Source organism: Perissodus microlepis, chromosome 19, assembly GCF_051167445.1.
Source record: "Perissodus microlepis isolate ML-2025 ecotype Zambia chromosome 19, ASM5116744v1, whole genome shotgun sequence".
NCBI classification, from domain to species: Eukaryota; Metazoa; Chordata; class Actinopteri; order Cichliformes; family Cichlidae; genus Perissodus; species Perissodus microlepis.
Genome location: NC_140479.1, coordinates 18,096,288 through 18,124,041, shown reverse-complemented (window position 1 = coordinate 18,124,041; position 27,754 = coordinate 18,096,288). Strand labels below are relative to the sequence as shown.

At 38.5% G+C, this 27,754-nt stretch overlaps 1 protein-coding gene across 2 annotated transcripts; it reads right to left on the bottom strand.

Annotated features, from left to right (window-relative positions):
• Positions 1–1,190: 1,190 nt before the first annotated feature.
• On the bottom strand, positions 1,191–26,699 carry palm1b (paralemmin 1b). 2 transcript variants are annotated; one of them, XM_084914542.1, is made up of 7 exons: positions 26,080–26,699; positions 13,128–13,186; positions 10,244–10,286; positions 9,476–9,556; positions 5,705–5,820; positions 5,397–5,467; positions 1,191–5,142 (listed from the first exon to the last, which is right to left on the bottom strand). In XM_084914542.1, the coding sequence occupies exons 2-7, from the start codon at positions 13,172–13,174 to the stop codon at positions 4,763–4,765; spliced, it is 738 nt and encodes a 245-aa protein (XP_084770668.1). In that variant the 5' UTR covers positions 13,175–13,186; positions 26,080–26,699; the 3' UTR covers positions 1,191–4,762. The 2 variants fall into 2 exon arrangements, with proteins under 2 accessions (XP_084770668.1, XP_084770669.1); XM_084914543.1 differs by lacking the exon at positions 13,128–13,186 and having other exon boundaries at positions 26,080–26,696.
• Between the last annotated feature and the right edge of the window lie 1,055 nt (positions 26,700–27,754).

Below are 27,754 nucleotides of genomic sequence, written 5' to 3'. Positions count from 1 at the left end.
CTAATAAGTGTATAAGTAAACAGAATTAGCTCTACTTTATTTAATTCATACAATATAGCAAATTGTCACAGTTGGTGATGTAGTATGTGCTTTGATTTGTTTCTTGATGGTTTAAAACATTGCTGCTGCATTGAGGTTTGCGTTTTAATTTCACGTTCATCAGTGCGATAAGTAGCGATGGCTTTACAATAAAAAGGGAGCTATGTTGTTTTATTATGTTCGTATACCTTTTCTAATGCGAGGCTCATAATAGGATAGCTGAAGCATCCATTTACCCAACACAGAAGAAAGGTAATTACTGGTGACTGATAGCATGGCAGCAATTAGATTTTGCTTTGTCTTTAGTGTTGATTTGCAAGATGTATTTGCTCCATACTTCAATAGATAATTGCGTTAGAACTCTCTTTTACCATTTGATTTTATTTTCCATGACTTGCTATATCCTTCTGGTTCATTCAGGGACATTTTTTTTGTTTATGCTTCTGTCAGCAGTATAACCTCAAAACAACACGATAGTAAAATTTGTTTCATCAAAGGGAATACACTTCTAACAACCTCAAGAGCATTTTTAGATTTCAATTTATCTGATATAAACATTGTAATATATGTATGCAGGATAAAGCAGGACAATTATAGTTATGCTGAATAATGCATACTTAACCCCTACTTATGAATGCCATTAAAATGCATCCAACTCTTCCTAGAGTCCCTAATTAACCCTCTTTCTCTCCCCCCCCCTCTCTCTCTCTCTCACACACACACACACACACACACACACACACACACACACACACACACACACACAATAGAATTTATTACAACAGTGTAAAATGACGAAATTAAAAAATAGTAGATGTATGCTCCCTAGTGGCATGTTCTGTGTAGTGCACACTACAAAATTATGACGTCAGAAGACAGCGAAATTAAAATCCCGCATGCTCAGACTACTTCAGCTGTCTAAATCCCACCTTTAACTTTATTTCTTCTTGCTTCATATTTTTTTTTCATTAATGATTGTTCAATTTCATCTTTTTGTTTCTTGATTTTTCTACCCAGTTAGCCCAACAATAAATAGATGGTTTATCTCCTCAGAAGGGTGTCCTGTACTCATATGTGCCTCCTTCAAATGGCAAAATCACACATCGTTCAGCTTATATTTGGTTACCACATACACACTCAATTTGACCTGCTGTAACAAACAATAGTTTTATTCAAGATTAAACATTTAGACGACCACAGAATAGATGAACAGGCATTGGTTTGACACAAGGTTGATTTTTCTGCTGCTGCCCTGGAGACCCACTATTAAGCAAAGCTTTAGCTCACCAATTTTATGCATTTCTATCTATACAGATGCATACAGACATACACATGTGAATGTATTGTATATACATAGGCTATCAGTTAGTCTTCTGTATAAAGTTTGCATCCCCAGATAATGTTAAACATCGGATCAAGGTTGGTTTTGATTAGAGTTTCTTGCATTTCTGGAATTTAAAAAAAACAACAAAAAAAACCAAACAAATAAAAACCTTTAAATCTGTCAGTTGAAGTGATGTCATCAATTTTAAAAAAGTTCATAAGACGTGTTACAAAGTTTCTTGGAGACTCTAACAGTAGTTTGCATATTATCAATTGTCCTAGCTGTGTTCATTTATAGTTATCACTTAATAAAGAATGAGTGTAGTATTCGATATACTAGTGACACTTCATAGTAGAAGGCAGTGTTTCCAAGTGGGTCATCGTAACCAGGAGCACAGCAAGAAAAACCCTGGTCTGAAAATGGCATCAGACAGACAAGTCCAGTCAAATGAACCTGACAAAGGCACCGACAATACACAGATGTAGTAATCTTTTTTGTTTTTTAAAAATACACACATCAAATACAACATACTGCCTTGCAAAGAGACCATAGAAAAAAAGGATGAGAGGCAATATAAGAAATAAAGTTGTACAATTATTTTTGAACTATACATAGACTATAACTTATCCATGCCTGTTGTCTTCCCTCTGGAATGTAAGAAGGGATCATTTCTCTGATGTTAAAAATAGGCAGGACTTGAGAGAATGCATCTGGCACTGAAGGTTGAAAAAGACTCTTGTTCATCAAGCAGGAGACAGTAGAATCCCCCTTACCAGCAATTTGAGTAAGACAGATGGGACAGGTTGAACAATAGTTGGTGGATGAAGAGTTTTAGAGAAGATTTTGGATTAGCACCAACTTCAGAGATTTTTTTTTTTTAAACTGCGTGTCTCCAAGCATAGAAGGTGTGGCTATGATTTGACAATGACAATGAAACAGTATAGTAAGGAAATAATGGTGATAACATTTAGGTGATTCAGTGACATGGATGACCCTGGGGAAGGAGAAGCATTGGCAGTACAGTTTACTGACCAAGCTCATCCAGAACTGCATATGTCTGCCAAACACATCTGATTTTTTACTTTGAATTGCTATAATGTACATGCATATTTTGTCTACAATTAAATGTGGCTGAGATGCTTTTCTTCAAGAATTTAAATTATCTGCAATAGTGGAAGAAAGCTAAATGCTTGGATACCCAGATAAAGCTGAAGTCTTTATAATGTCCAAAGATATAATTAATATTTGCAAAAAATCTACTTAAATGCCCTCATTCTCTTTTCTTTCTCTGTAAATCTACTCAAGCACGATTAGGCCCAGGTGTACAAACAAAGAATCAGGGGTTAAACTGGGAGTATAAGCAGAACAGAAACCACCAGCCAACCAAGACACAGTGAAATGACTGATTCATCAAATTTTATTTGGTACATAAAAACAAAAAGCTTTTTTTTTATAGTGAGCTGAGCAAGCCCTCCTCCTCTCATTATGCTAGGATGAATCCCAGTTTAACCCCTGGATTTACATTCATGTTAATGTGATAGTGTATGCTACAGACCTAACAAGAGACAAGTTGAAACAGTTGCAAGGCTTCATGCAGTGCTACCTCATTAAGACATACATTGATTCTACTGTTGTAAGAAGAAAATTACTTAGGCCTTCCTAAACACTGTGTAATGATCTCATGAATCTAATCATAAAGTGATTTCATCTTACAGGCCTTTTCTAAAAATGTTGAAACACTTCTTCAAAAAGTAAATAAAATACAATGCAATGGAGATCAAATTATTTGTATCCTTTTATTTGATGTATAATAGATCAACTGACGTAGCTTTGTTAGCAAAATACGGCAAATGTTTTAAATTGAGTGACACGTCTAGATGCACTTTAGCACCGGGACTCATTTCCTTTGTAGTAAGCCCATGTTATTGTTATATGTGCACAATGTGTATTGGCAGTGTTTTGCAGAAATAAGCAAGGACTTCCTTAAAAAAGGTCTCGTCTAGATGGGAGCATATGGTACTCCAATATCTGTAGATATCATTCAGCATTAATGGTGCCTTCACAGATAAAACAAGCCATGTGCAAAAAGCACTCCATGTTACCAATTATGGCTTTTAAATTGTGAACAGATTAATACATTCTTTCAACTTTTCCTTGTATTGTTGAACTATTTGACTATGCAGACTTTTACAGAGTGGTGAACCCCTCTGCATCTTCCCATCTTTTACTTCTAAAGGAAATGGGCACTTTTTATACCCACTCATGTACTGTTTAACCGTATATTACAGTCAAATTGAAAATGAGAATACATTTTCAAAAATACAATCATATTTTTTTAACCTTTTTTATGGTTTATTATTCAATAACTGTACAGTTTTAATGACTTGCAAATCATTGCATTGGTTTTATTTACATTTTGCACAGCGCTGCAACGTTTTGAGAAACAGAGCTGCATTCAAAAAACACAACAGCCGTGATCTTAATGTACATGTGCCACATACAGTACGAAACTATTGTGATTTGCAACCTAGTTAGTGATCATATTTATCTTTGTCTCCTTGCTGTATTTTTCGACATAGTGCATATCTCTAACAATGCCAATTATACTTACTGTTACTGATAGAAAGGCTTGCGTGACTAAAGATATGAGCACGTATGAGTCTAAGAAAACACAGACACTTGTATGAGTGTGACGCGACTGTGGTAGTGCTTACAAGCTTACATGCAGTTAATGGTTGAAGATGATACAGAGAACCAAAAACAATAAATACATTGTATAAAACATAATTTCATATCAATATATTAAAATACTATTTAAAATAATATCTTAGACAATATTGCAATATGAAATTGACCGATAAATAGTTGTTAGGCCTAAACAGAGAAATATATATATCTAAGTATCTGTGTCCTTCATAGTTTGCTTTTTTTACTTAAATGATTTAAAGTTTCCAGATTTTCCCAACTGAGTAGCAGTACAGTCCAGAGAGCTAATACATTTTCTTTTTTTCCCAACAATAGTAACAATGAACTTACAGTACACAGTCCCATAATAAAGTTATACATACTGAATACAATATAAATGTCAAGACAGAAAAATAGAAAAATATCAATAGAAATCAAAAGTCAAATACATATCAGAGAAAGAATATAGAGTAAAGTGTACTTATGAGTCTTTGTGGTTCTTGTTGTAGCTGGAGCTTGGATTGGCTCTCATTGTTGGTATATTGGCTGTGTAACTGTACTTTTTGTTTTTTTTCCCCAGTCCCGATACACACACTTTCACACAAAAACAAAAAGTTACACACATTTGCAAATACAGACACATGCAATGGCACACATGCCTGCAAAGGTGAAAGTGTGTACACACCCACGCGCACATACGCACGCACATACGCCTCACATGACCGTGCAGCATTTGCAGGTCTGTTTCTTCTCCTTTTCCTTCTCGCCCTCCTCCCCACCTTCATTAGGCTTCTCTTTTTCTGCCATGCTTCCGTTAGGTGGAGGCTGCTCTTCTGTGGCTGCGTCTCCGCCCGCTTTCTCCTCCCCATCCTCGATCACAACAAACTCGGCTTTGACATTGCCATCCACCCCGTCCATTCCTAAGGCCGTGCGAGTCTCCTGTTCCTCCTCCACGGTCTTGTAGCCCATGAACACTAGAGTAACTGGGTTGTCTGCACTAGCCTGGTCAGGACTAGGGCCGAGCAGCTTGGCCTCAATCCCTGTCACCTCTCTCTTGGGTGTCTGACCAGAGGTCTGCACTACTCCATTTTCACCTATAGAGGGCACCAAAGCATCGTTGAGAGATTAGGGAAGTGCATGAGAAAAGAGCGTGGTCAGGGTCAGACAGTAGGACAAAGAAAGAAAGGAAATTTTGTTTAAATGACCTCCGGCATGGAGAACCGATTTAACAGAGTAAATCAAGAGGTTATTATGAACACACTTTGTCTTTGTGACACTTGCGCTCAGGCTGCATTGCCATGGTTTCCCATGTGATGATACAATATGTTGCCATGGGCACCAAACTTACCTCCATTTTCTTTGGCCACACCCTTATTGGCTGGTACGCCTGTCTCAAGTTCTTCAATCTCTTGCTCAAGCCTGGCTCGGAAACACACACACACACACACAAAAAATCTGTGGATCATTCATGACCACAAATTGTATTATATTTGAGCAAACTCTGAGTGTAAATCAAAACACCATTAAATCACACTGCTTCTGCTACTCCTGGTTTTTTAAATATTGTAGCAATTTACCGGTTAATTTCAAAATAAAAGAATAACAATGGATAAACTGCTTCAAAAATTAAACATATGGGGGATTTAAAATGCTCACCTGAGGATGACTTGTTCCAAAAGTTTGGTCTTCACCTCGTCCTCCTGCAGACGCTTCTGAGTCTCCTCCTCTGCTGGAGCTCCATCTAACAACCAGCGCTCTCTCAGTGCCTTTGACTGCAAGGATAATATACATATTAAGAACACAGATAAAGTCTAGGTAATCCAGACCATTTAACTTACGTTCTATAAAATGGATCTAGCAATGGTAAGACAAGGAATATAGTTTTACTGTGTATGTACTTGATGTGTCCATAGGTGTTGATGCATTTGTTTGCATGCTTGCTACATTGAAAGGATCTTATGGAAGATCTTTATGCATACATTATGCACAAGTTGAGTGGTTAAAACGTTAGAAGCACCTCAATTTCTCCACATGCTGCACAGAGTCAGCCTCTCTTTGGACATCGATGTACTTTCTTACACAAGAGATTAGTGACACCATCTCTGACACTAATGATGAACTCTTTAGTTAATCTAAAGCAACAACATCTTCTTGCCAGGCAGTCTCGTACTTCTCTGCTGACTGCTGAAACTCAGGGATTCTGTCAAACACTTTAACTGCTGCCAAATAGTTTGCCAAGTGGACTAAATGGCACCCGGCCAGTGGATCAGGACTTCTGGTATCAAACTGGGAAATCCAAACATTTATTTAATATCATTATACTAAATTAAAGAAAGGAATGGGTATATAGAGAGGTCACTGGGAGATAAAAAAAGGAAGTGGCTCTAATCTTAAACTAGATTAAATATTTCTTAGAGCTTAATTCATTCCAAGTAATATCTTTATGAACAAGCTTAGAAAACTAACAGTGACTACTATTATTCCTTATTATTTTCTAAACAGGCCAGTATTCTTATCTTCAATCCCCATCCACGTTCCATCCTCTGGATGAGTTAATATCAAAGCAAATACTTGGCGTGCGCCGAGGTAAATATAACAGTGTGTCTTACTCGCAGCTGTTGGACCATGCAGCAAAAGACAACCCTGCCTGACCATATGGAAAAGTGTTAGAAAAAAAAGCTCTTGTTTTCACAAGTTAGGCTGAAAATCTGGACATGTGCTTGATGCGAATTCCTCTCCAGTGATGCAACTAGAATTTCTACAAAAAAACAAAAACCTCCCCCTTCCTCTCTCGTGTAGCATATGCCTCTTTGCCCATCCTAAATTTTAGGAACCTAAAAAGGGTTGTAAATGTCAGGGTGTATCTCCCTCAATTTATATCTGTGTTTAAATTTTTTTTATCTGCTGTTCTGTTTAAAATCTTACCCTCTCCACTGAGTAATTCAACTTCAGACATCCAGCTGCAGAGCTTTAGAGTACACACTTAACACTGTGTAATTCAACACTCTTCATTCCACAGTCCTGCATGGTCTCTTGGGCACTGAATCTAAACCTGCTTTGCCCTCTTACTACTCTCTGAATCTTGCTTGCTCTCATGAGCCACACCCTACTACGCCAGTGCCTGACATCACTTTAATGTGCTCACTCTTGCATATGGAAGCACTCACACACACACACACACACATACCAGTCAATGTGAACAGTTGAAAAGCTAGGAATGCTGAAGCTACGTCTCTCCATTGTTCTTTGGAGTAAAAGCTGCTAACGTAGCAGACAAAGGGCGGAACTGGGATACAGACATACGCACACGCAGACAAGCATCCATCCACACATGGATATGTTATGAACAGCTGGAAAGAGAAGAAGCTTATTTCAAATCACATTGTGCATCTATCCAAAAGTCAGTTTTGTCAGAATAATGTTTCTCTGGTCTGTGTAGCATAAATGTTTTTCGTCAAACATTTCGTCAAATTTACATCTTTTTCTTTCATTTTCATTTTGAGCTAATGTCTGTGGTATAATAAGAGGATGACGAAAGTGACTTAGCTTAAATGTGGTACTTTTAGCCTTTGTCTCTTGTACAGGTTAAGCAAATGTCCTCGGTAATTAAATGAATGAGGTTTAGATGTGGTTTTAAAATTAAATGCTCGCTAGCCGCAGCTGTGTTATTTATGTTTTTATGAATAAGAAAATGACAAACTACTCCTTTCCCAACTTTGTAAAAGTCTGTTAGCTGTGAGTGCTAATTGTTTTATTTTGAAAAATCACAACTTGTACACACCTCTGCCAACTGCTTTTCTCCTTTTAAGAAAACATGTTGACATTTACTCCTGTTACTCCTGTTAGCGTAATCATATCTGACCACATTAACACACTGTGTTAACAAGTCTGTGTACATATATGTGTGTGTGTTTAATCATGTACTGGTGTGATTTAATGGTGGGGTACATGCCTAAAAAAATGTACTGCGTAAGCAAAGACGTTCATTAGGATTTCCACATCGGTCTGCCTCTGAGTCAAGAATACTTGCTGTGGTCCACACAAAGAGCCTTCTAACAACCCTGGACAGCATGATTACACTTCCCCTCTGTGTGTGTGTGAGACGAAAGTGGGGTGCGGTGGGTGTAAGAGCTGTTTCCTGTTGGTGGGAGTGGGACAAAAATCTGTTTCCTCTGCTAAAGCCCACTGCATTGTCTGAAGCTTCTGTGTTCCTTTATGAAGCAACCTACACAAAACTGGACGCGACATGTACAGATACACACTTACAATGGTTTGCCTGGAAAATAGAAAAAGTGGGAGCACACAGGGACAACAGTACAGGTCACTTTTAGAAACACACACACACATACTCGTGTGCACATGGCAAATACACACCTCAACCTTTGCTCTTATCTGTGACCTGCTGAATTGTCGGTGGCTGAAATAGCTTTGATAACGCTGACACATACGCTGACAAAAACCTTGGCTCTGATATAATGAGTGTGTGTCTACATGCATGAGTGTGTGTGTGTATAAACAGCATGTGGAGGAGCTTTTGGTATTATCTGTTATCCATTCTGAACATTCCGTGACAGCAGCAGTTGGGGAGTATCTCACTATGTTGGACAGATATATTTGAAGGGAACTGCTGATTTTAATGTTGTGTGGGTGTCTAACGTTGCTCACACACGTAAGAGCATGAATCCCAGAAACACGCAGAGGGCTGACCGGCAGTATTTCTGTTAGCTTGTTAGAAGTTCTGTTAAGGGAGAGGCATGTAGGAGTACACATGACACATACTGTACATTAGTTTTATCAGTGTAGAGCTCGAGTGCATTTCAAACAAAGCCAAACTGGCATGTTCACGAAGGATGAGCAATGTGATGCTGGGGTCAAATATCCCAGTTTATGCACTGCAAGCACTCTTTTGGTAGCAGATGGAGGAATTCACAAGTGTAGATGGGAGGTGATAGTATTAAATAATAACATTTAAACATGTGCAACAAAGATAATTAGTACTATGACTACTGTGACTGCAAAACAAAAAAAATCTATTGCTCAGGTTCAACTAGCTCTCAAGCTTCTCTGTGTACCAACTGAATTTCATTTGCTTACTTCAACAAATGGAATAAGAATACTTGATATACAAATACACATAAAAAAAGGTGGATGGATTTCTTTCCTGGAAGAACTCCAACAAACTCAATATGTGCCTACACAAGGTGGAAAAACAGTTAAACTGGAAACATGTGGCCAGCGGCAAGAGAAGCAGGGGAAACGTGCTGATGAAGTAGTGAGCAGGAGGTAACTGAGAGTGCCCTGTGCACACTACGAGATCAATGTGTTGTGGACACCAATACTTGTGTGAATTCTTGTCAACCACCAAGTATTCTTATGGGATACGTGGAAAATGTGTATGGCCGTGAATGTGTGTGTGTGTGTGTGTACCTTGAGATGCTGGAGTTGCCGTCGGTCATCATCCAGCTGTCTCCTCTTGTTTTCAATCTCTGTCTGCTTCTTCCTTTTCTCCTGTTATGATATACATGCATTAAGATTGCTAGGAAATGCACAAATGCATATTACAAAGATTAGAAATAGAAATAATATCATAATGTTAAAGAACAATATGAACTATATATTTATTTATGCAGTACTAGTGTGGCAACTTGGGAATTTTGGTAACTTCAAATAAATAGAGCTGCATATACGGCATCTTTAGTAGTCAACCAATATATTTTTTATATACATACAGCTTGTTGACCATAGGGATAGGAATGTAGTACTGGCATTAAACTGATATTATGTAGTAATATAAATGTGTTTCCCTATATCTGCCACAGGTAAAATAAAAAAGAGATTGCAATATACAAAGTTTAGCTAAACAGACACCTGGATGTTAAAACAGAAAAGGCAACAAGTGACAATAAAACATTTGTGAAGTATAAAAGATGAACAGAGACAGAGGAACAGACAGAAAAGGGCAGTGAGCTGTAGCTACTATATTAGCTTTTGATGTCCTCTAATGGATGAAGGAGATGGGATCTAAAAGGTTGAGTCATTAAGACTGGCAGTCAGACCATGACAAGCAACAATGATTTGTTGTTTCTTCAGCCATCAGTGTGCATGATGTACACTCTGTGTGTGTGTGTGTGTCTAAGTGTGCGTATGAAATAGAAAATAGAAAGCAGAATGTGTCTATGTGTGTAGATAACTTACAGCGATGGCCTGGAGTCTCTCCTCATGTGACACCTCAGCCATCCTGATGAAGGACAGACAAGTTAAGGGGCAGCATGAGAGAGAGAGAAGGGAGGAGGGGAAGGGAGAAAGAGTTACGCCTCATAATGACCAACGACATCAGACATTACACACAGCATCAAGCAATATTCTGTGACCCCAGTTTTTGCTCACCGGTCATTTACCTTCCAGTGATTTCTCAGTGACTGAGGTTAAATATCTTTCTGTTTGGCACTAAATCAGAGTCTCTTTCCAGTCAGGAAAAGTTGGTGCAGGCATGCTAATGTGCAGCGAGGGCTCTGCTGGAGATTCCTGCTTTAATAGGTTCCAGACAAGAGCTTCAGGATGGAGGATGGACAGATGAAAACTTAAAGCCAGAGGGAAAAGACTGCACACTGTTGCTTAACGGAGATAGGATAAAGCTATTGCTATGAAAAAGTGATAAATCCTGCACTGAGTTCCACCTTTTTCTGTAGTAAATAGTTGAGATTATCAGATCCAAAAGGCAGCACTTATCGTGACCTCTAGAGCAAATTAAACATAGTGATAAATTCATGATCCCAGACTGGAAAATTTTAATTTATAAAGACTATATAAGACAGAATCGACTGGGTACAAGAATTCAGTACAAGGATTTTAGTATGCAAGCTATAGACACCTTCACTAACAACTGTGAGTGCCATATGGGGGGTATTATGACGTTGATACATTCATATACTATATTTAACCCTGACTACTTTCAGCTCTCTAAGGACAACACGTGTTATGTGACAATAATAGCTAATGTCTCCACATATGTTTTATTTTGGTAAGTATTATTGTGCTGAGAGGGAATTATATCTCTTATAACTATGTCTAATGTATTGGGATATAATCTTCCATTTAAAAATTACAACTAGTCTGTTAATTCTTAGATTAAATATAACATCTAGGTGAGAAAACTACTGTTTTAAAAATGCGAGATTTGATTTATGCGACTGTAAATGGATGATACAGTTCTGGCAATTTGCTGGTTTTATTTAAGTTTGTATTCAAACAAAGTCTCAATCTCCCCAGGAGTGGACGTATACAGAAATTCTGAAGGTCAGACTGTGCAATCCTCAAAAAACAACAACAAAAACCCCCAAAACAAAACTGTGCAAAAAACAAAAACAAAACACACACAAAAAAAGCAAACACAAACTCAGATACTTGATGTTAAGTTCATGACAGTACAATTAGGAATAGACTGAATATGTCTGGCTTGTTTGGAAAGGTTGCCAGGAAATAGCCTCTCCTCTCTAAAAAGTCCATGGAAGTTGTGAACAAACCCCAAGACTTCTGGAACAATGTTTAGTGTTTGATGAACACTAAACACAGTATATCAGCAGAAACATCTCATCCTAACTGTCAGGTACGGTAGTGGAAGGATGATGATTTGAGCTTTTTTTGCAGCCACAGGACTAACACACTTTGCAGTTATTTACTCAACCATAAACTCTTTTATATATCAAAGTGTTCTAGATTCAAATATAAGGTAATGTATCTAAAAGCTAATGGCTGGCCAAAACTGGGTCGTACAACAGGACAATGATTGCATGTACACCAGCAAATCTACAACAGAATGGCTGAAAAAAACTGCAGTGGCCCAGTCCAGACCTCAACCCAATTGAAATGCAGGACTTGAAAAGAAGAATAGACCAAAATTTCTTCACAACAATTCAAAAGACTGATGAAGTCATATACAAGATCTACCTGCTCTAGAGGTGTTTCTGCAAGCTCTCAAATCCTGGGATGAACTCAGTTTGTCACAGGACTGCATAGAGTCCTTTGTAAACCTTCATTTGACTCTATAAATGATGGAAAATGAGGACAAACTCAATATGTCTCATTTAGGTTTTAGACAAAATGACAAATTAAAATATTTTTGTAAAAATCCACTATTCAGGAAATCAGCAGGCAGGTTAATCAATGTTAAAAAAATATATGATAAGTTGCAGTCCTAATTAAGAATTACATCCGTAGGGCAAACTAATGATTTTTTGGTTTTTCATCTCTAATTTAAATTATTACTATTATGTAAAAACATTTAAAAGGTGACATTTAAAAAGGTGATTCACATAAAACCTTAAGGGGAAGTATGTCTCTTTCGCCACATAAAATTACACCCCTGCACAGATATAATTTGCTATAATAGCAGGAATCTTTAGAAACATTACAGTGATCAAAGTAGCCCAAGAATTAACGTACTTATTAAATACAGGTTCTGAATGACTTGGTGTCAAATTATCCATTTTCTCTCCAGAGAAGAAATTAACTTCTCTGACTCTCACTAGAGTTTCTGGTTGCTTAAGTGTTTGATGGAGAACAGAAGAATGTTGTGCTCTCTCTAGACCAGAATGAAAGTTTACCATAACATATATGGGCTCATCATCTTTATACTCATCTAATCCAATCTGTTTAAAAACAGCTATGACAAAAACAGCTGTCAACCTAACCTACAGCAAGGCCAGTAACATTTCTAAAATTGTTTGATTGTGTTGTTGTTGATGAGGAACGAGGAACAGCATCCCAGCTCGTAACAGATTGTATCATTTCTCAGCTTAGTACATACAAAGGTTGGATTGTGAGTGGAAAAATGCAGCATATCACCAGTTCACATCCCTCCTATCCCACCCTTTTTTTGCGGCTGCATTTTTATTTCCCACACAAAGGCATGCAGGGTAGCAGCGCTGACCTAAAAAAGATAAAGAAGCATCTTTTTTCATGCTCAGTGTGCAACCATTGATCCTCTAAGACTTAGGCATGCATAATGTAAGGTCAGTCTGTAACATGTCCAATTACTGTCTTTCCTGTGCATTTACACACATATAATCAAACAGCTCACTTCTCTTCCATTCCCTCTTCTGTTTTTCCATCGAGCCACATCACCATCACATGGAGACCCTTGGGGGGGAGAAAGTAAGAACCACAATCATCTGATCACCTCCTGAAGTACACACAAACACAGACATATTGTACCGTCTAGACACATTTTCCCCCAACTTTTGCCTTTCCCCAGTGATCCAGACATGTGGATGTACTGAGTCAAATCAGCTTTTATATGGCTTAATGTGGTAAGATTGCACTCTCAAAAATAAAGCAAATCTTAATTTTGCTTATAATTGTTTGTTTAGAACAAAAATAAAAAACATATTAATTATGTTTATAGTTTTTTTTTTTGGCGTCGTTATATAGCGCATTTTTGTCCTAAGCCTTTGTCCCTTCCCATCCCTCAGGTTATAGTGGAAGATGGGCCCTTAGATTAGTGCACATCTGGAAACTCATCTGAATCATTTCATCGGTGGAATTTGACCAGGGAGGAGCAGCTGACCTCTGTCGTTTTTAAAGGACCAAACATCTTAATGTGGAAAAGGTCAAGAAGCAGGTCCCACCCGCAGCTGAACTTGACAGCAATTATACACTGAACACATTACCACTGTTTGATACATTTGTTAAAAATGCAGGATAGAGACACCATTCACAACTTCACATTTAGAACACCTGAAATGTGCCAAATCACCAAGAAAATTTTGCAATTTCAACTGCTTTTTAGTCACACAGAAATGTAGTTTTTGTTTTTATTAAGCAATTATGCATAACAGTTTTTGGACATAATCTTACTATGTACGTGTAAGTTACAGACTTTTATTAGCAATGTGCTGATCGACCAGCTAGGGACTGAAATCAGTCAATTTTCAGCATTCTTGGCTCTGATTGGTGACCGGCTGGTCAGCCTCATCTATGTCAGATTATGCAACATGCACACTGTGGTGCAGGCAAATGGTTGCATTCACATTCTAACAGGTTGTTGGAATGAAAGCTCTTCACTATGAGTTAAGGCAAAAAGTGTTAGAACAGACCTAATGAGACACGTAATCTTCACCCAGACGAACATGGACAATTTAAAGAAAGTAACAAAGCTGCTAAAGCTTCCCAGAGCTCAAAGCCAAAGGATCAGAGCAGTTACAAGGAAAAATTATGGAGACAAGAAAACAGAAAGGGGCTGACCTTTTATCTGGTGAAATTATAAACATACTGGAAAATTATTTAAGTAAATGGCCTTTGTTATGTAAATCTGTTAAACGTTTTTTTGTTTGGTGTACAGTAACAGTTAACAGTTATTTGCACCTCTTTCCGGTATCGGAGCACTTTATTTTCAGTTACTTCAGTTGTTTCAGTGAGAGGACATCCTGCAACTTACTCAAATTTTGGGGACACTATAAAGTTTAATCTTTTTTTGTTGTTATGAAAATAATATTTAGCATTGAAGAAAAGTTTACTTTTGTCTGAATACGCTGTCATTTATAGTTTTTACAAAAAAATGTGAAATTAGTAGCTGGAAACTGAAGACTGGAAGTGATACATCTCTTAATTTTTATGCCTGCACTTAACTCTTGGAAATTAGCTGGCAGTTAGCATTTCTAAACAGCTAACTGAGCATTAGCATTGCTAATAGACTTCTCTAAGTTCTTCTGTATTTCCCTGTTTACTTTTTTATTTTTGATGCTCTTCCTTGTAATTGGCTTCGTTGTAATTATCCACTTGTTTACTAATTAGGTTACTATTGAGCGATTAGACCATTTTTTTCCACATTGTTTGCCATCCATTCGTCTTGTTGACATTTGATCCATTTCAGTGTTGCACTGTCCAAAACTGAAACTGAAAACAAATTTATCACATGGGCACTACATAAGCTGACCATCTTAATAAGAGAACCATGTGATTTTCTTTTCCTGTGATTGCCCGGAGAGCTACAGCTGCTTTAAAACATTTAATTTGCAGTTAGTATATTAAACATCAGCACGCAATATAGTTACATCAGTTTCCATCACGCTGTCCTAGCTGGATACAGTTCAGCTAAAGCACACTGTAAATAAGGTTAGCTTTGCATAGGTAAGTGTAATGAATTTTAATTTAAAAGTTGTACAAAGGTTGTATTATGCATTTATCTAAAAACAGGATGGCCTCAATTGTGATACAGATATTCTGCCCATGTTTTAGTTACAAAGACAAGAATTATGTGTGAACTTTGCTTCTAATTAAAGATATTTTTTTTTGCTGACTACCAAGTTGTGAATGTGAAAACGTAAATACAACAATAATCTAAAATCCAGATTTAGTCAGATGGACATGATATCAGGTGATATTAAAAAGTACTGATAATAATCCAGTCACTGGCAGGTGCATCTAAACATCTACATTCAGCAACAGTGAATAATACTTACAATCTTGTGCATGCAAGACTTAAAGGCAACAGTCCAAAACCAAATGTTAGTGCTAGTCCTGATTTTATAACCTCTGGAATAATATTCCAATAAAATTTTAAGGACATATTGGAAAACTGTGTCTACCTTGTTGGAACACTGGGAGCCTATGTCCTACAGCCTCTCTCATAAATTATTGACGCACAGGGAGAAAGGAAAGCAGGCAGCTATCTTTGCCACAGTAAAAAGAGTAATTACATTTATGACAGAGAAAGACATCAAGGGAAGGAGACAGTCACTAAGAGACTGGTTTGCCTGACACAGATAAATGCAAGAGATCAAAAACATCACTCAGACAAGACTAAGCGATGGATGGATCATAACGGGCGGATTTAGAGACAAGCAGCAAGCTAAAACCACATTTTTGACAAAATGTAAAGGTAGGTACATATCAGAAGAAGTCTGAGAAACACATTAATGACCAGCCCAATTCCCTATTGAGTGCACCGCTTCTGTAGCATTTCCAGGAACACATTAACTGCCAGTGTACAGCAACAGCATCCTCTCTTCTAATAGCATTGTGCTCCTCTGGAACCAGCAGTCACTTTACATACTCTAACTGCACTATAATGCACTAAAAGTAATCACTTTAATGCCCATAAATGTAAATGAATTATAACCCAGTGGTATATCTTTGTTGGGGGTGTTATATTGGCATAAAGTCTTTCTAGGATAAAAAATAAATAAATCTCCTTTTAAGGTAAAGAAAGTATTTTCATTCCACTTAATTATTAAGATACATAAAATCAACATTAGGTTCTTCTAATTAAAAAAACATTTCATCTCTTCCTGATCAAACTAATTCTACCTTCTGTAACAACAACACCACTTTTTAAATGTTTACATGTTGCCTTTGTAGAAGGAATCATGTTTGCTGTAGATAATTTCCAATATGTGATGACAGAGAATAGCTACTCTTTGACTCCAGACAGCAATAGGTCTGCTCTCTGTCAGCAGCGGTGGCAGATTGTGTCAGTCCAAATTACCTCCAATTATCTTAAACAAACACCTGTTGGGCAATCCAACATGCTGATTCTGAACATGCCTCCTACGCTCACACATACTCAGATGCACAAATTTATTTAAAGCTTGTTTGTGCAGCATCTGCTCTTCATTAGGTAGTAAACACTTTAATGCACCTATACTGAACTGAACACCTACTGCACATTAGGACCAGGCAGAATCAGGTCCCTTGACAAAGAGAGAAAGACGGATAAGAGCACTTTCAAATGATAGTTAATAAGTGGAGTTAATTAAAGTTAAATCTGGTGATATTTCTATATCACCTTACTATAAGCTTAGTCATAAAGGGAGGTTTTAAGCCTGATCTTAAGAAGTAGATAGTGCCTGTCTCCTGGATCTAGACTTAAAGCTTTTTGCATAGGAAGGTGGCCTGATAATTCAATGCTCTGCCTCCCAGTTTGGAAACCCTAGGAACCACAAGTAATCCTGCAGTCTGAGAGCAAAGCGCTTAACAAATTGTCTGAAACACTCAAAGCCAGCAATTAATTGAGCCAAAAAGTATCATTTATATAGTTAAATCCTGTCAGCGCTTATTTCTGTGGTCCACAGAGACCCGCTGCTGTTCAAAAATTGCTCCCCAAACATCAATGAGCCACCCGCACACACTGGGTGACATGTTCCACACTGAAATATTTACATATATGACCATGAACATGGGCAATTTAACTCTATACTCCATCCTCCTACTTTACTATGCCATGTGCGCGATCGGATTGTTGTTGCTTTTTTAAATATGAAATATAAAAACCTCCTAAAGTGAGATGTTGATAATCACACCAATCATCTGGTGCCGAAAGTGACCAAACAGAAAAAGAGGAAAGACAGAAGAAATTTTGCTATTCGTTCTTACGCTGTATTGACACTAATGGCAAATTAAACAACAAATAAACAAGACATTTGTTAACTTGGGCTGTAATTCACAACAGCGAGAACCTATATTTTGCAGCTATAATGAAACTCCTGGGTACACACACACACAAACACAATCACAAAAAGAAACCCAGAAAAAAAAGAAAAGGTGACTGAAACGGCTGCAAGCCAAAAAAATAAGAAAACAGAATACGATTTATTCTGCAAATCTGGAGAAATCCCAGATGTGAGCGAGACTGCCATTTCTGGCTGCTTCCGAAAGAACAAGCATGGCAGACACAGACAAAATAACAGAAAATGTTTCCTCTTCAGAAAAAAGGATGATGGTGAAAATGACTCTTGAGTTAATGACACAGACCCTGCATTTAAGAAACGCTAAAACACTCTGGAAAAGGAAACTGATCTCGAATCCAATCACACTGACTGTGTCGGAGTGGCCCTTCTTTCTCCTTCTCTCTACTCCCCTCTTCCACGGCTTCCTTCCTTCAGGCCAAAAGAGCACAAGGACAACAATACTCCTCCCAGCCTCTCTGCCCCAGCCACACACTTGTCCCAGGCCATTACACACATATACACACCAAGACTTCTCAACCACCACCAACACACACGCAGCTCTGCATCCTTCTATCTCAGGCAGAATACAAATTGTGCCAAATATAAACAGTGCAGTGCCTATAAAAACTAGAGGAAGTCCGCTGAGGTCACACGTTAGTATTCAGGAGTCAGAGGGCAAAAGTCCTTTCCCTTTGAGGCCAGCCATAAATAACAGCTCTGTTAGCACAAAAGAGAGTGAACTACTGTGTAACATCTATGTCGAGAGGGCAAATGGCAAGTCACACAAAGACTGAGACACATGTGTTGGGACGGGGGAAAGTGGGAAAGTTCTGATGTCTTACTTGTTTCAGTGTCAACAGCATGCAAGAATGAATGAATCCTGACTTTACGTATGTAGTGGCAGGATTTCTAGCAAAAAATGAGCAACCAATCAAAAGTATTCCTGTGATCTTTATGACTCTTTTGTCTTTTCTTCTGCACATAAATGGTCAAAATGGACTGCTTTTTATGTATCACTTTTCTAGTCTTATTGACCGCTCTAAGCACTTTTACGAGTTGTCTGTTGGCAACATTAGGAAAAAGAAAATTTTTCATTAAACTTGGCAGAGAAGTGAAGCATGAGCAAACAAAAATTCAGCTAAATTTCACTTGCTTAAAATGGTGCATTAGTGAATTAGCCTTGGCAGACCATGTGCTCTTCATGCAGTCTTCTAGTTAGAAAAAAATAATGAATTCAATTACATTTCTATTAAATCCTTCACCAGTTTGGAAAGTGTTATTTTTTTGTATTGTCTAACAGCAATATTAATGAAGTTTATTTATTGGCCATTCATGCCACTCAAAGTCAACAACCATAATGGAAAATTGTTAAGGAAACATAAAATAAGCAACACAACACTAAACATGAATGAGTTACAATGGGTATTATGGCATTACAAAGAGATTAAGCTAGTTAAGAAAGATTACCTTAATTTAGGTCACAAAAATAGAAGTTTTAAGAGTAGGTTGAGGATATGACAGGAAGCTGAAGATGGTAAGTTTTTTCAGTGGGAGTGGCCAGAATGGTTCGAAATGAGTATTTGAGAGGGACAGATTGAGGCAAGGCTTAGATAGTTTAGACACACACAGAGAAAGACAGTGAATACACTGGAAATAGGATACTGAATATGGAGCTAAAGAGGAGGAAAAGAGGAAAATCATACAGAAGATTCATAGTGAAGGAGACAGAGTTTGTGTGACAGTATGCTATGGATGGGGTGAAATGGAGGCAGATGATCCACTGTGTTGTTCCCTAAAGCGAGAAGCCAAAAGAAGGGGAAAAAAAGATATGCTTTGAGCAAGCAAGTTCCATCAGTAGCCAAAAACTTGTCACAGACTGACGTCAGTCCACAGCAATCATAATGGCACAAAAATGGGAACAATCTTTTTTTGTATGCAATTATTCTCACACTTGTAACGTAAGGCAGTGGAGAAGGTGTTGCGTAACCCTGCCTTATTTTCTCAACCTTCACACTGCTGGCCAATAAGTCAATATGAAGTTTTTGCTTTGGAAAATTACAGAAATACTCAGATGCAGCCAACTCTAATGTGTAAAAAATCTAGGTTTGCAAGCACTTTTCAACAATGGCCACATTTTTTAGGCATACAGACAGGTCAGTATTTCTTCTACTCAGTTCCTAATGTGCAACAAATCTCCACTCTCACATTCTTTCCACCAATTCCTTCCTCGTTCTGCCTTCTACAAATACCTAATGAAAAACCTTTAACAGAGGCAGTGTCCCTACCCTGTGCTGCTTCTCCCTGGAATCTTCATCAACTAGTCTCATCTGACCGATCTTGACCTTCATTATGCTACGCTGCAAAACTAATGAGTTTTGATCTTTGCTTGTTAATGTTTAGATATCCACAGAGTGCATGCTGAGTCCACAACTCCTGTGACACTTTATGATTGATCCGGGTGTTTTGATTATAGCTGTAGAGGTCAGAATGCAGGTTTAGCTTGTCAAAGGTAGAAATATAGTACATACACAGTTAGGGCTGTTCGATATAATGATATATATCGGATGACGATATAAAAACGTCTATCGTTTCATTTTACGCTATCGTTTGTTTCGTGGTGTCGCAAAATAAACTGTTTATGGCAATACTTTTTCATTATTTTGATGGTCACTCTAGTGGCTATATTAATTTCTTAAAGTTCTCTCTTTCTCTTACATTTAATATAACCACACTACAGACAGACAAGCGTTTGTTTTTATGCATTGTCGTTAGCAACAACGACGGTAAAACCACCGCGTGTCCGCTTGTTCCGCATAAACCTTTCACAATAAAGCTCAAGATCCTGTTGAGACTTTTCAAAATAAACCGAATCACGTGAAAGATGCAGAGTGTTTACGGATGAGAAGCAAAAAAGAGCCGCCAGGTGCTAAAAAATAAACCTTAGACTCAAACTTTAGAACAGGCTTTTCCCCGCAGCACGCTGTGTAATAAATACTCACAAAGAAAACGGCAGCCGTTACAACTTATGTCTAAAAGTGTATAGTTTCATGCATCAGTTAAAACACTGGACTCCAGGTACGTGATGCCCAGCTGGAAACACTTCACGCAAGTCGAGCTGCCCGAGATTCACAGAATTTACAGAAAATGTTACATTTTTGTGATTTATATCGTTATCGGACGATAGATGTCTTAATATCGGGATATGAGATTTTGGTCATATCGCACAGCCCTATACACAGTACACTGGATCTTTAATATCACTGATACCTGTGTGACAGGATATAATGAAGACTGACGTTTGGATCACTGTTTAGATCATCAAAATGTTCATAATCACAATTTAAAAAATGAAAGCAGCGATCATCCTAAATGAATTACTCAGAAGATTATTTGCCATGTGATTTAAACTCAAATCATATTTGGTAAGTTCCAACTTCTCACATTTGAGGATTTTATGCTATACTTTTCTGAAACATCGCTGAAATTGTTTTATACTGCTAGTTGGATAAAACAAGCAATTTAGCTGGTATTTTTTCACTATTTTTACAGAATATTTAACAGACAAAAATCTCTCCTTAGCAGCCATTATTTAATATTTGTAGGTGTGATTGAGGCCTGGTCTTGCTATTGAACAGCAGTTCCTAGTAGGGCTGTGCGATATGACCAAAATCTCATATCCCGATATAAGAATTATATCGTCTGATAGCGATATAAATCACAAAAATGTAACATTTTCTGTAAATTCTGTGAATCGCGGGCAGCTCGACTTGCGGGAAGTGTTTCCAGCTGCGCGTCATGTAGTGTTTTAACAGATGCATGAAAATATAAATTTTTAGACATAAGTTGTAAAGGCTGCTGTTTTCTATGTGAGTATTTATTACACGGTGTGCTGCGGGGAAAAGCCTGTTCTAACGTTTGAGTCTAAGGTTTATTTTTTAGCACCTAGCGGCTCTTTTTTAACTTCTCATCCGTAAATAATCTGATCTTTTACGTGATTCAGTTTATTTTGAAAAGTCTCAACAGGATCTTGAGCTTTATTGTGAAAACTTTATGTGGAACATAAACAAGCGGACACGGGATGGTGTTACCCTCATTGTTGCTAACCAAAACGCATAAAAACAGGCGCTTGTCCTCTGTAGTGTGGTTATATAAAATATAAGAGAAAGAGAGAACTTTAAGAAATTAATATAGCCACTACAGTGACCATCAAAACGATGAAAAAATATTGCTGTAAACAGTTTATTTTGCGACACCACGAAACAAACGATAGCGTAAAATGAAACGATAGACGTTTTTATATCGTCATCCGATATATATCATTATATCGAACAGCCCTAGTTCCTAGGATGAATAATCTTAGAGTTCTGGACAAAAGCTCAACCTTTTTGGACAGAAGATTAAAAACCTAAGCTAGAATGAGTAAAGAACAGGATAGTGATCCCAATTATTGACTTGTTCTTAAGCCTTTTTGCAAAAACAGTGTAACATGACCTGATGACAACACTGTCTTTATGCTTACAGAAAACCCATTTCAGTAGTGGCCTGTCTCCTGCATCCTGGTGTGTTCTTGTTGGTCAATAAGCAAATTCTATATGTCCGGAAACCTATGGACTTGCATTACGGGAGCAGCCTTTCTATGTTAATGCAGGAACCATTAGGCCTAATAGGTGTCTTCCCTTATGGCATGGTCCCAATATCTACTCAAGGCTCTCAAGGACTTGTTTATTCTAAGTATGTTTGTCCAAGATCAGCCTGTCCAATCTCTTCTCACAAAATAAAGTTTGATTTACAAAGGGGACAAGGACTAATATTCATCCTACTTCCTCCCCTTAAACCATATTGCCATGTGTAGATGAGGTTATCAACAGAGCAAAACGAAGGGTGATCTACTGCTTATCAATAGGGCTTTTGATATTATCTCTGCAACAACACTGATGACAGTCATATGAGCATGTGGGAGTGCACATGTTTTGGGCAGTAGGCACACACACACACAGGCACACACATACAAATGTACAAACACATACTGCTGAGCACACTTCCCTCTGAGATTAAAACGACTTAGTGGCTAAAAATGACAGTTTATCAGAAGACACACTATCCGCTGGAAAGAAAAAAACAAATCCTCTTTTGCCTTATCTGTCATGACAAAGCAGCAAGGAGGGGGATTTGTAATAAGAGATAGTCATAAAAAAGAAAAAGTGACTATCCAGGAGGAAAAGAGAAGGCAGAGATTAAGAAAAAGAGAAAAAAAAACAGAGACAGAAAGGGCGAGGTGGATTGCAAAGCATTATCTAAGAATATCTCACATCATCATCATCGGCCCAGATGTTACTCCGTATCACTTTGCATGCTTGCTGAGCAAGCTTTCACTTCCACTTCCTCTTTTGCCCTACAATGCCATCTTTCAGAATGGGACAGTAAGTTTAAAGACATTTGGAATGTATGACATTCATTTTCCACGACTAGCTTACAGATCTGATTTTGTAACCACTGCATAAATGGTTTCTTAATGACAGCAAGGTCAGAGAGGGTAATTGGCAATAGCCATCACTCTGGGGCTATTTGCTCAGGGCAGGATGTGAACCCATGAGAGGCCTCCTGTCCACTTGTAATAATGCTGTACCACCGGATTCTGGCAAAACTTCTAGGAAATTGCAACCCAACAGTTGTCGAGGGTTCTACGTTAAATTAGATCTATTTACTCATATACACCGCTCTAAAACAAAAGATTTTCATGAAACCTGCATTAACTGATATTTATACAAACAGTTAGTGTGGATCCTGATAAGATTATAATTATACTAATGCCAGTGTTGACTCTGCTTATAGGTCTGAGTCTTTATGTTATTGATTTGTTATTGGTTTTCTGTGCAGGTCTAGACAGGTTTTTTTTATTTTACTTTATTTTATTTTTTGCATCAAAACAGCTGTTTTATTATCTGAGAATTATCTGAGAGTCTGACAACAGTATAAGAGCTGCATATGAGTCGAGTACCAAGAGTGTGACGCCACTTTATTGCAATGTTTAAGTGCCAGAAAATAATAAAAGGAATTGATAAGCTTGGAGTCATTTGATTCACATCGGTATTCCTAAGGGAAGACTTAAAGCTACTAAATGTTCATCAACTGCTCACTGAGTTCTGTCTGTTTGGGTTGGCACTGGGCAGGTAGTGTACAATTGTTCATCATAGTTGCTTTGTTTGAAAACCTGCATTTTGCCACTGGCTATACGTGGTGACAATGAAGCAAAACATAAAATCTGGGAGGGGTGAAAGCAAAACAATCAGATGAATAACACTAAAATGGTCATGTGTCCCAATGTTAATCTGAAAATGCTGATTATAACTTCTTTAATTTGTACAGGTTATGTCATTGTGACTTTATAACTGTAAGTGTATTTTGGATGCTGCTTACTATGACTTGCCTCAATGAGGATTTCTATTATTAGCCTCTTGGCTTCCCGAAAGGCACTTTGATTGCAGTTAGTTGAGAGTAAAGAGTGTTACTCATTCACATTTCACCTCAACTTTTTTTTACTGACTGGCCATGAATAGGAATGAATGACCTTCCAGTTACCAGGCTCATTTCCCCTAACTAAATTGGTGAACGCAGACCCATCCCAGTACCAAGCCTGCCAGTGCAAGGCACAGTCATCAACACACGCATAAACAATCCATCTGTTTGATCCATTCATACATGCAAAATGACTGGCAGAAATGCACAAACAAAGCTGCACGTATGCAGGAATTCAAAAAGACAAAGACAGAAATGTGACTGTCCAAAGTCATAATGTCAGATAATGTTTGGGTGGGCAAGACAAGTGCTGTCGCCTCCACTGTGAGTTGCTGACACGACACAGAGCAGCCAACTGGATATAGACCCTCCACTCACATGTAGCCTGGCTGGGGCCTTAGGACTTAACTGCTTATAAAATGAAATGAAACAACAGAAGGCAGGAAGTGCTGCTAATAAACCAAATATCCAACCTCTTTTTAAATGTTTGACCAGATAATTAATTGTCTTAAATCTTACGAATAAAATCTTAGAATATTAAATGGTATAATGCATAATTGATATCTATATTTTTACACATTTATTAGTGGTGAGGATTACATTTTGCGTTATTTTCTATTTACTAGTCAATTACACTATTAGACAATAAAGACTGATGTTCATTGTGAAGCAAACAGGCTCTCGGGACTTGAAATCAATTAATTTTGTCTCCTTTTCAACATCTCTCTGATGGCGATGGCTGACCTAGCAAGAGGATAAAATGTCTGGCTGGAAGTAACCTCAGAAATCAATCCCCCTGATGCACTTTCCCCAGCGTTTATAAGAATCAAACAGGTGTCTCTTAAGCTTTTTTATTGACGAACATACCTAAGAGTGTGCTGTGCTACTTCAGGGAAATAATGATCCGTTATGTTTATGAACTCTCAGCTATCTTGCAAGGGCTGGTCTTGTCAACAAAGGTGTTTTCTACAACAGTCAAAAAGCCCCGCAGAGCAACAATGAACACAAGACCAAACAAAAACACACACTTTGTCCGTTTGTGCCTATGCATGCTGTGATCAAACGTAATTACAAAAAAAGAAGAAAAAAAATCAGGGCAAAAATTAAGGAGCTGGTCCAGCTGACATTGTTCTATTCACAGACAGGAATAGAAGCAGAAGAACACACACAAGCCCGGGCTACGTGATATTCTGGGAGGATGGAGAAGCCAGGTTGTACCACTGCTGGCAGCCTGCGCCTGGATTCATTTGAGCTAACGTCGTCTATTTAAGAGTTTCATTCGCCGCTACTACAAAGCCAAGCGCCTCATCCACTGCACGGTGTAAATTCCAGACACGAGTATGTAATGGCCAAGGTTTATCAGCTCATGCGCGCCATGTTGGAGGGGACTGCTCACATCACAACACACACAGAATACCCTGTTACTGTCCTCTCCTCCAGTCTGTAACCAGTCAGCATCTCTCCACCCGTGCAGTGACGGCCATGCGCGGCTGGCTGGCTCCACTGGAAATTCACCATCGAAGCAACAACAACAACAAATAAAGAGACTCTTGCTTCGCACATCAGATCGATATTACATGACGGATCATGAAAGGCATCCGCGTAAACACGTCTTCCCGTTACACCTGTCGCCCCCATTGGAAGTACAGTAGTGTAAGGCGGCCCTCTAGGCATGCAATAGAGGATGATATGACATAATAATGCAGATGTTCAGTAACTCTCAGCCGCTGACTTAAGCCAAAGCAATGCTATTTTCAATTTGCTCTTATCTGTCTTGAAGGATGCTGCGCCTCCGAGTTGTAACCTCATAGCATATTAATGCAGCTGCACAGTGCTTACACAGTAAGGAATTTCACTATTACAAAACAGCCAGTATTTTGTTAGATATGCATATTTCATCCACCCTCTCTCATCCCTCTGTCCCGCTATGTCAGCCCTCGTGTCCGAGGCACAGGATTGATGCTTAAATGTTCCGCCGCTGCACAACCAGCCGCTGAACAAATCACCAAAAGCAGGTCAGCTACAGGAAAACACATCACCAACCGCAGCACACTGAAAATCACGACTTACTCAGTTTACAGATCCCTTTTTGCTTCCCGCCGCAGACGTCTTCCAAACGAGGTGTCCTGTTGTTTATTTTTCGGAGTACTCTCACGCCCCTTCCTTTCCTCCCCCCTTCTCTTCTTCTTTTGGATGGCACCCCTTGTGCTATAGCTGAGGTGATGCCGAGGGCAGCTTGCGCGCACGGCCCGGCAATTATAAGACACCGATGGCTTCCTCTCGGGCGAAAAAGACGCACGGCGGACTTGGTTCCGCGCTGGGTGGGAATCTCATGGGTTGTGGGGCGTCGTCTGAAGCAGGTTGTAGACTAGTCAGGGTACGTGTGTGTGTGTGTGAGAGAGAGAGTCAGAGTGGTATGTGAAGGGGAGTGCAGAGGGGGAAAGGATACGCCTCCCAGCCCCGCGAAGATAAAGGGGCCCTGGCTGCGCACGCTGACTAAGATAAGGGTCCTTCTCTCCAAAAACGAGGCCCTGCTGGCTCTGCTCCAGCCTCACCATATGACGTGCAAGGAACCTGGCTGTCTGCTTCAGCAGTGCTTCAAAAGTACGTGCAGCCTGAGGCTGGGACCACATCCAGGATTTCTACTAGAGGAGAGCGCGCCATTCTTTCCAGTTTTACTGTCCACTCCATCTAGTGGTGAAAAGGCTCAGTGTCAAGACTCCTTGAATGTTTTTTTTGCACGAGGAATCGCAGGCTGAAGGGTGAATGCTTTCACTGCCTCAAGAAGCGGGTTTGAAATAGGATTTCGTCGCCATCTATCTGCTGTTTCTTTATCAAGTCAGGAACACTCGGAGGAATCAGTGTAAACTTAAGCTGTTTGCTCAGTTTCACTCATTTACATTTTATTTATCCAATTATTTGACATTTGCATCCTTAAATCATCCAAAACATGTTGCACCTGCACACAGTATACAGTAGGTGGTGCTAGACTTCCAGACATGTTGCCTTGTCCTTTCAAGTTTGCTTTCGCATAGGTTTTTGGTCTGCAAATTCATTTGAGGTGGTTAGGCCATAAATGTTTGTGTGAAAATAGTAAACAAGATATGGGTGTCTACATTATTCTGTATTTTCATCGGTTTTAGGATATATGTCTTTTCAGGGAGCTTAATCAATTCTTTTATACAGGCGAGAAGAACAGACACAAAATCACCTGTGCCTCTGTTAGCTTATTGATACCGCATTGAGACTTTAACAATGTATTATATTAATAATACGCTGTTATAATGTATTATAATAATGCATTGTTAATTTTGGCTACAGACAGTTTGCTACTGCCCACCACATTTCATCAAATAACCAAAAGTGTAGAGTGTTTAAGAAAAAACAAGGGCAGAAAAATCTGCTTGTCAAAAGACATCTGTTTGTCTAAATGGGAACTGGGTTAAATTTAATTGGAAAGCAAAAAGGTGAAAGGTTAGAGTACACAGTGGACTATTTTAACTTAATGCAGCTGATGTGGGGGACAGAGAAAAAGTTCCTGCCTACTCTTTAATGTCTGTACAGCAAAGGAAAAAAAAGAACAAAAATAAAGATGCTTCCTTAAAAACATGATGTAATATTTTTAATACTAAGTATAAATGTGGCTGGTTATTTTAGGCAAATCCACCACTGTGATCAAATTGGTGGTGCTGCGATGTCAGGCTGATGCATTTCTGAGTTCACTCCTTAGAATTTTTCAAGGAGC

Coding starts and splice junctions, on each gene's coding strand:
- palm1b (XM_084914542.1), bottom strand. CDS start 13,174: ATGGTGATGTGGCTCGATGGAAAAACAGAAGAGGGAATGGAAGAGAA. Junction 10,287..13,127: donor GAAGAGGGAATGGAAGAGAA/GTGAGCTGTTTG, acceptor GTCCTTCATCAG/GATGGCTGAGGTGTCACATG. Junction 5,143..5,396: donor TGTGGCCAAAGAAAATGGAG/GTAAGTTTGGTG, acceptor TGCCCTCTATAG/GTGAAAATGGAGTAGTGCAG.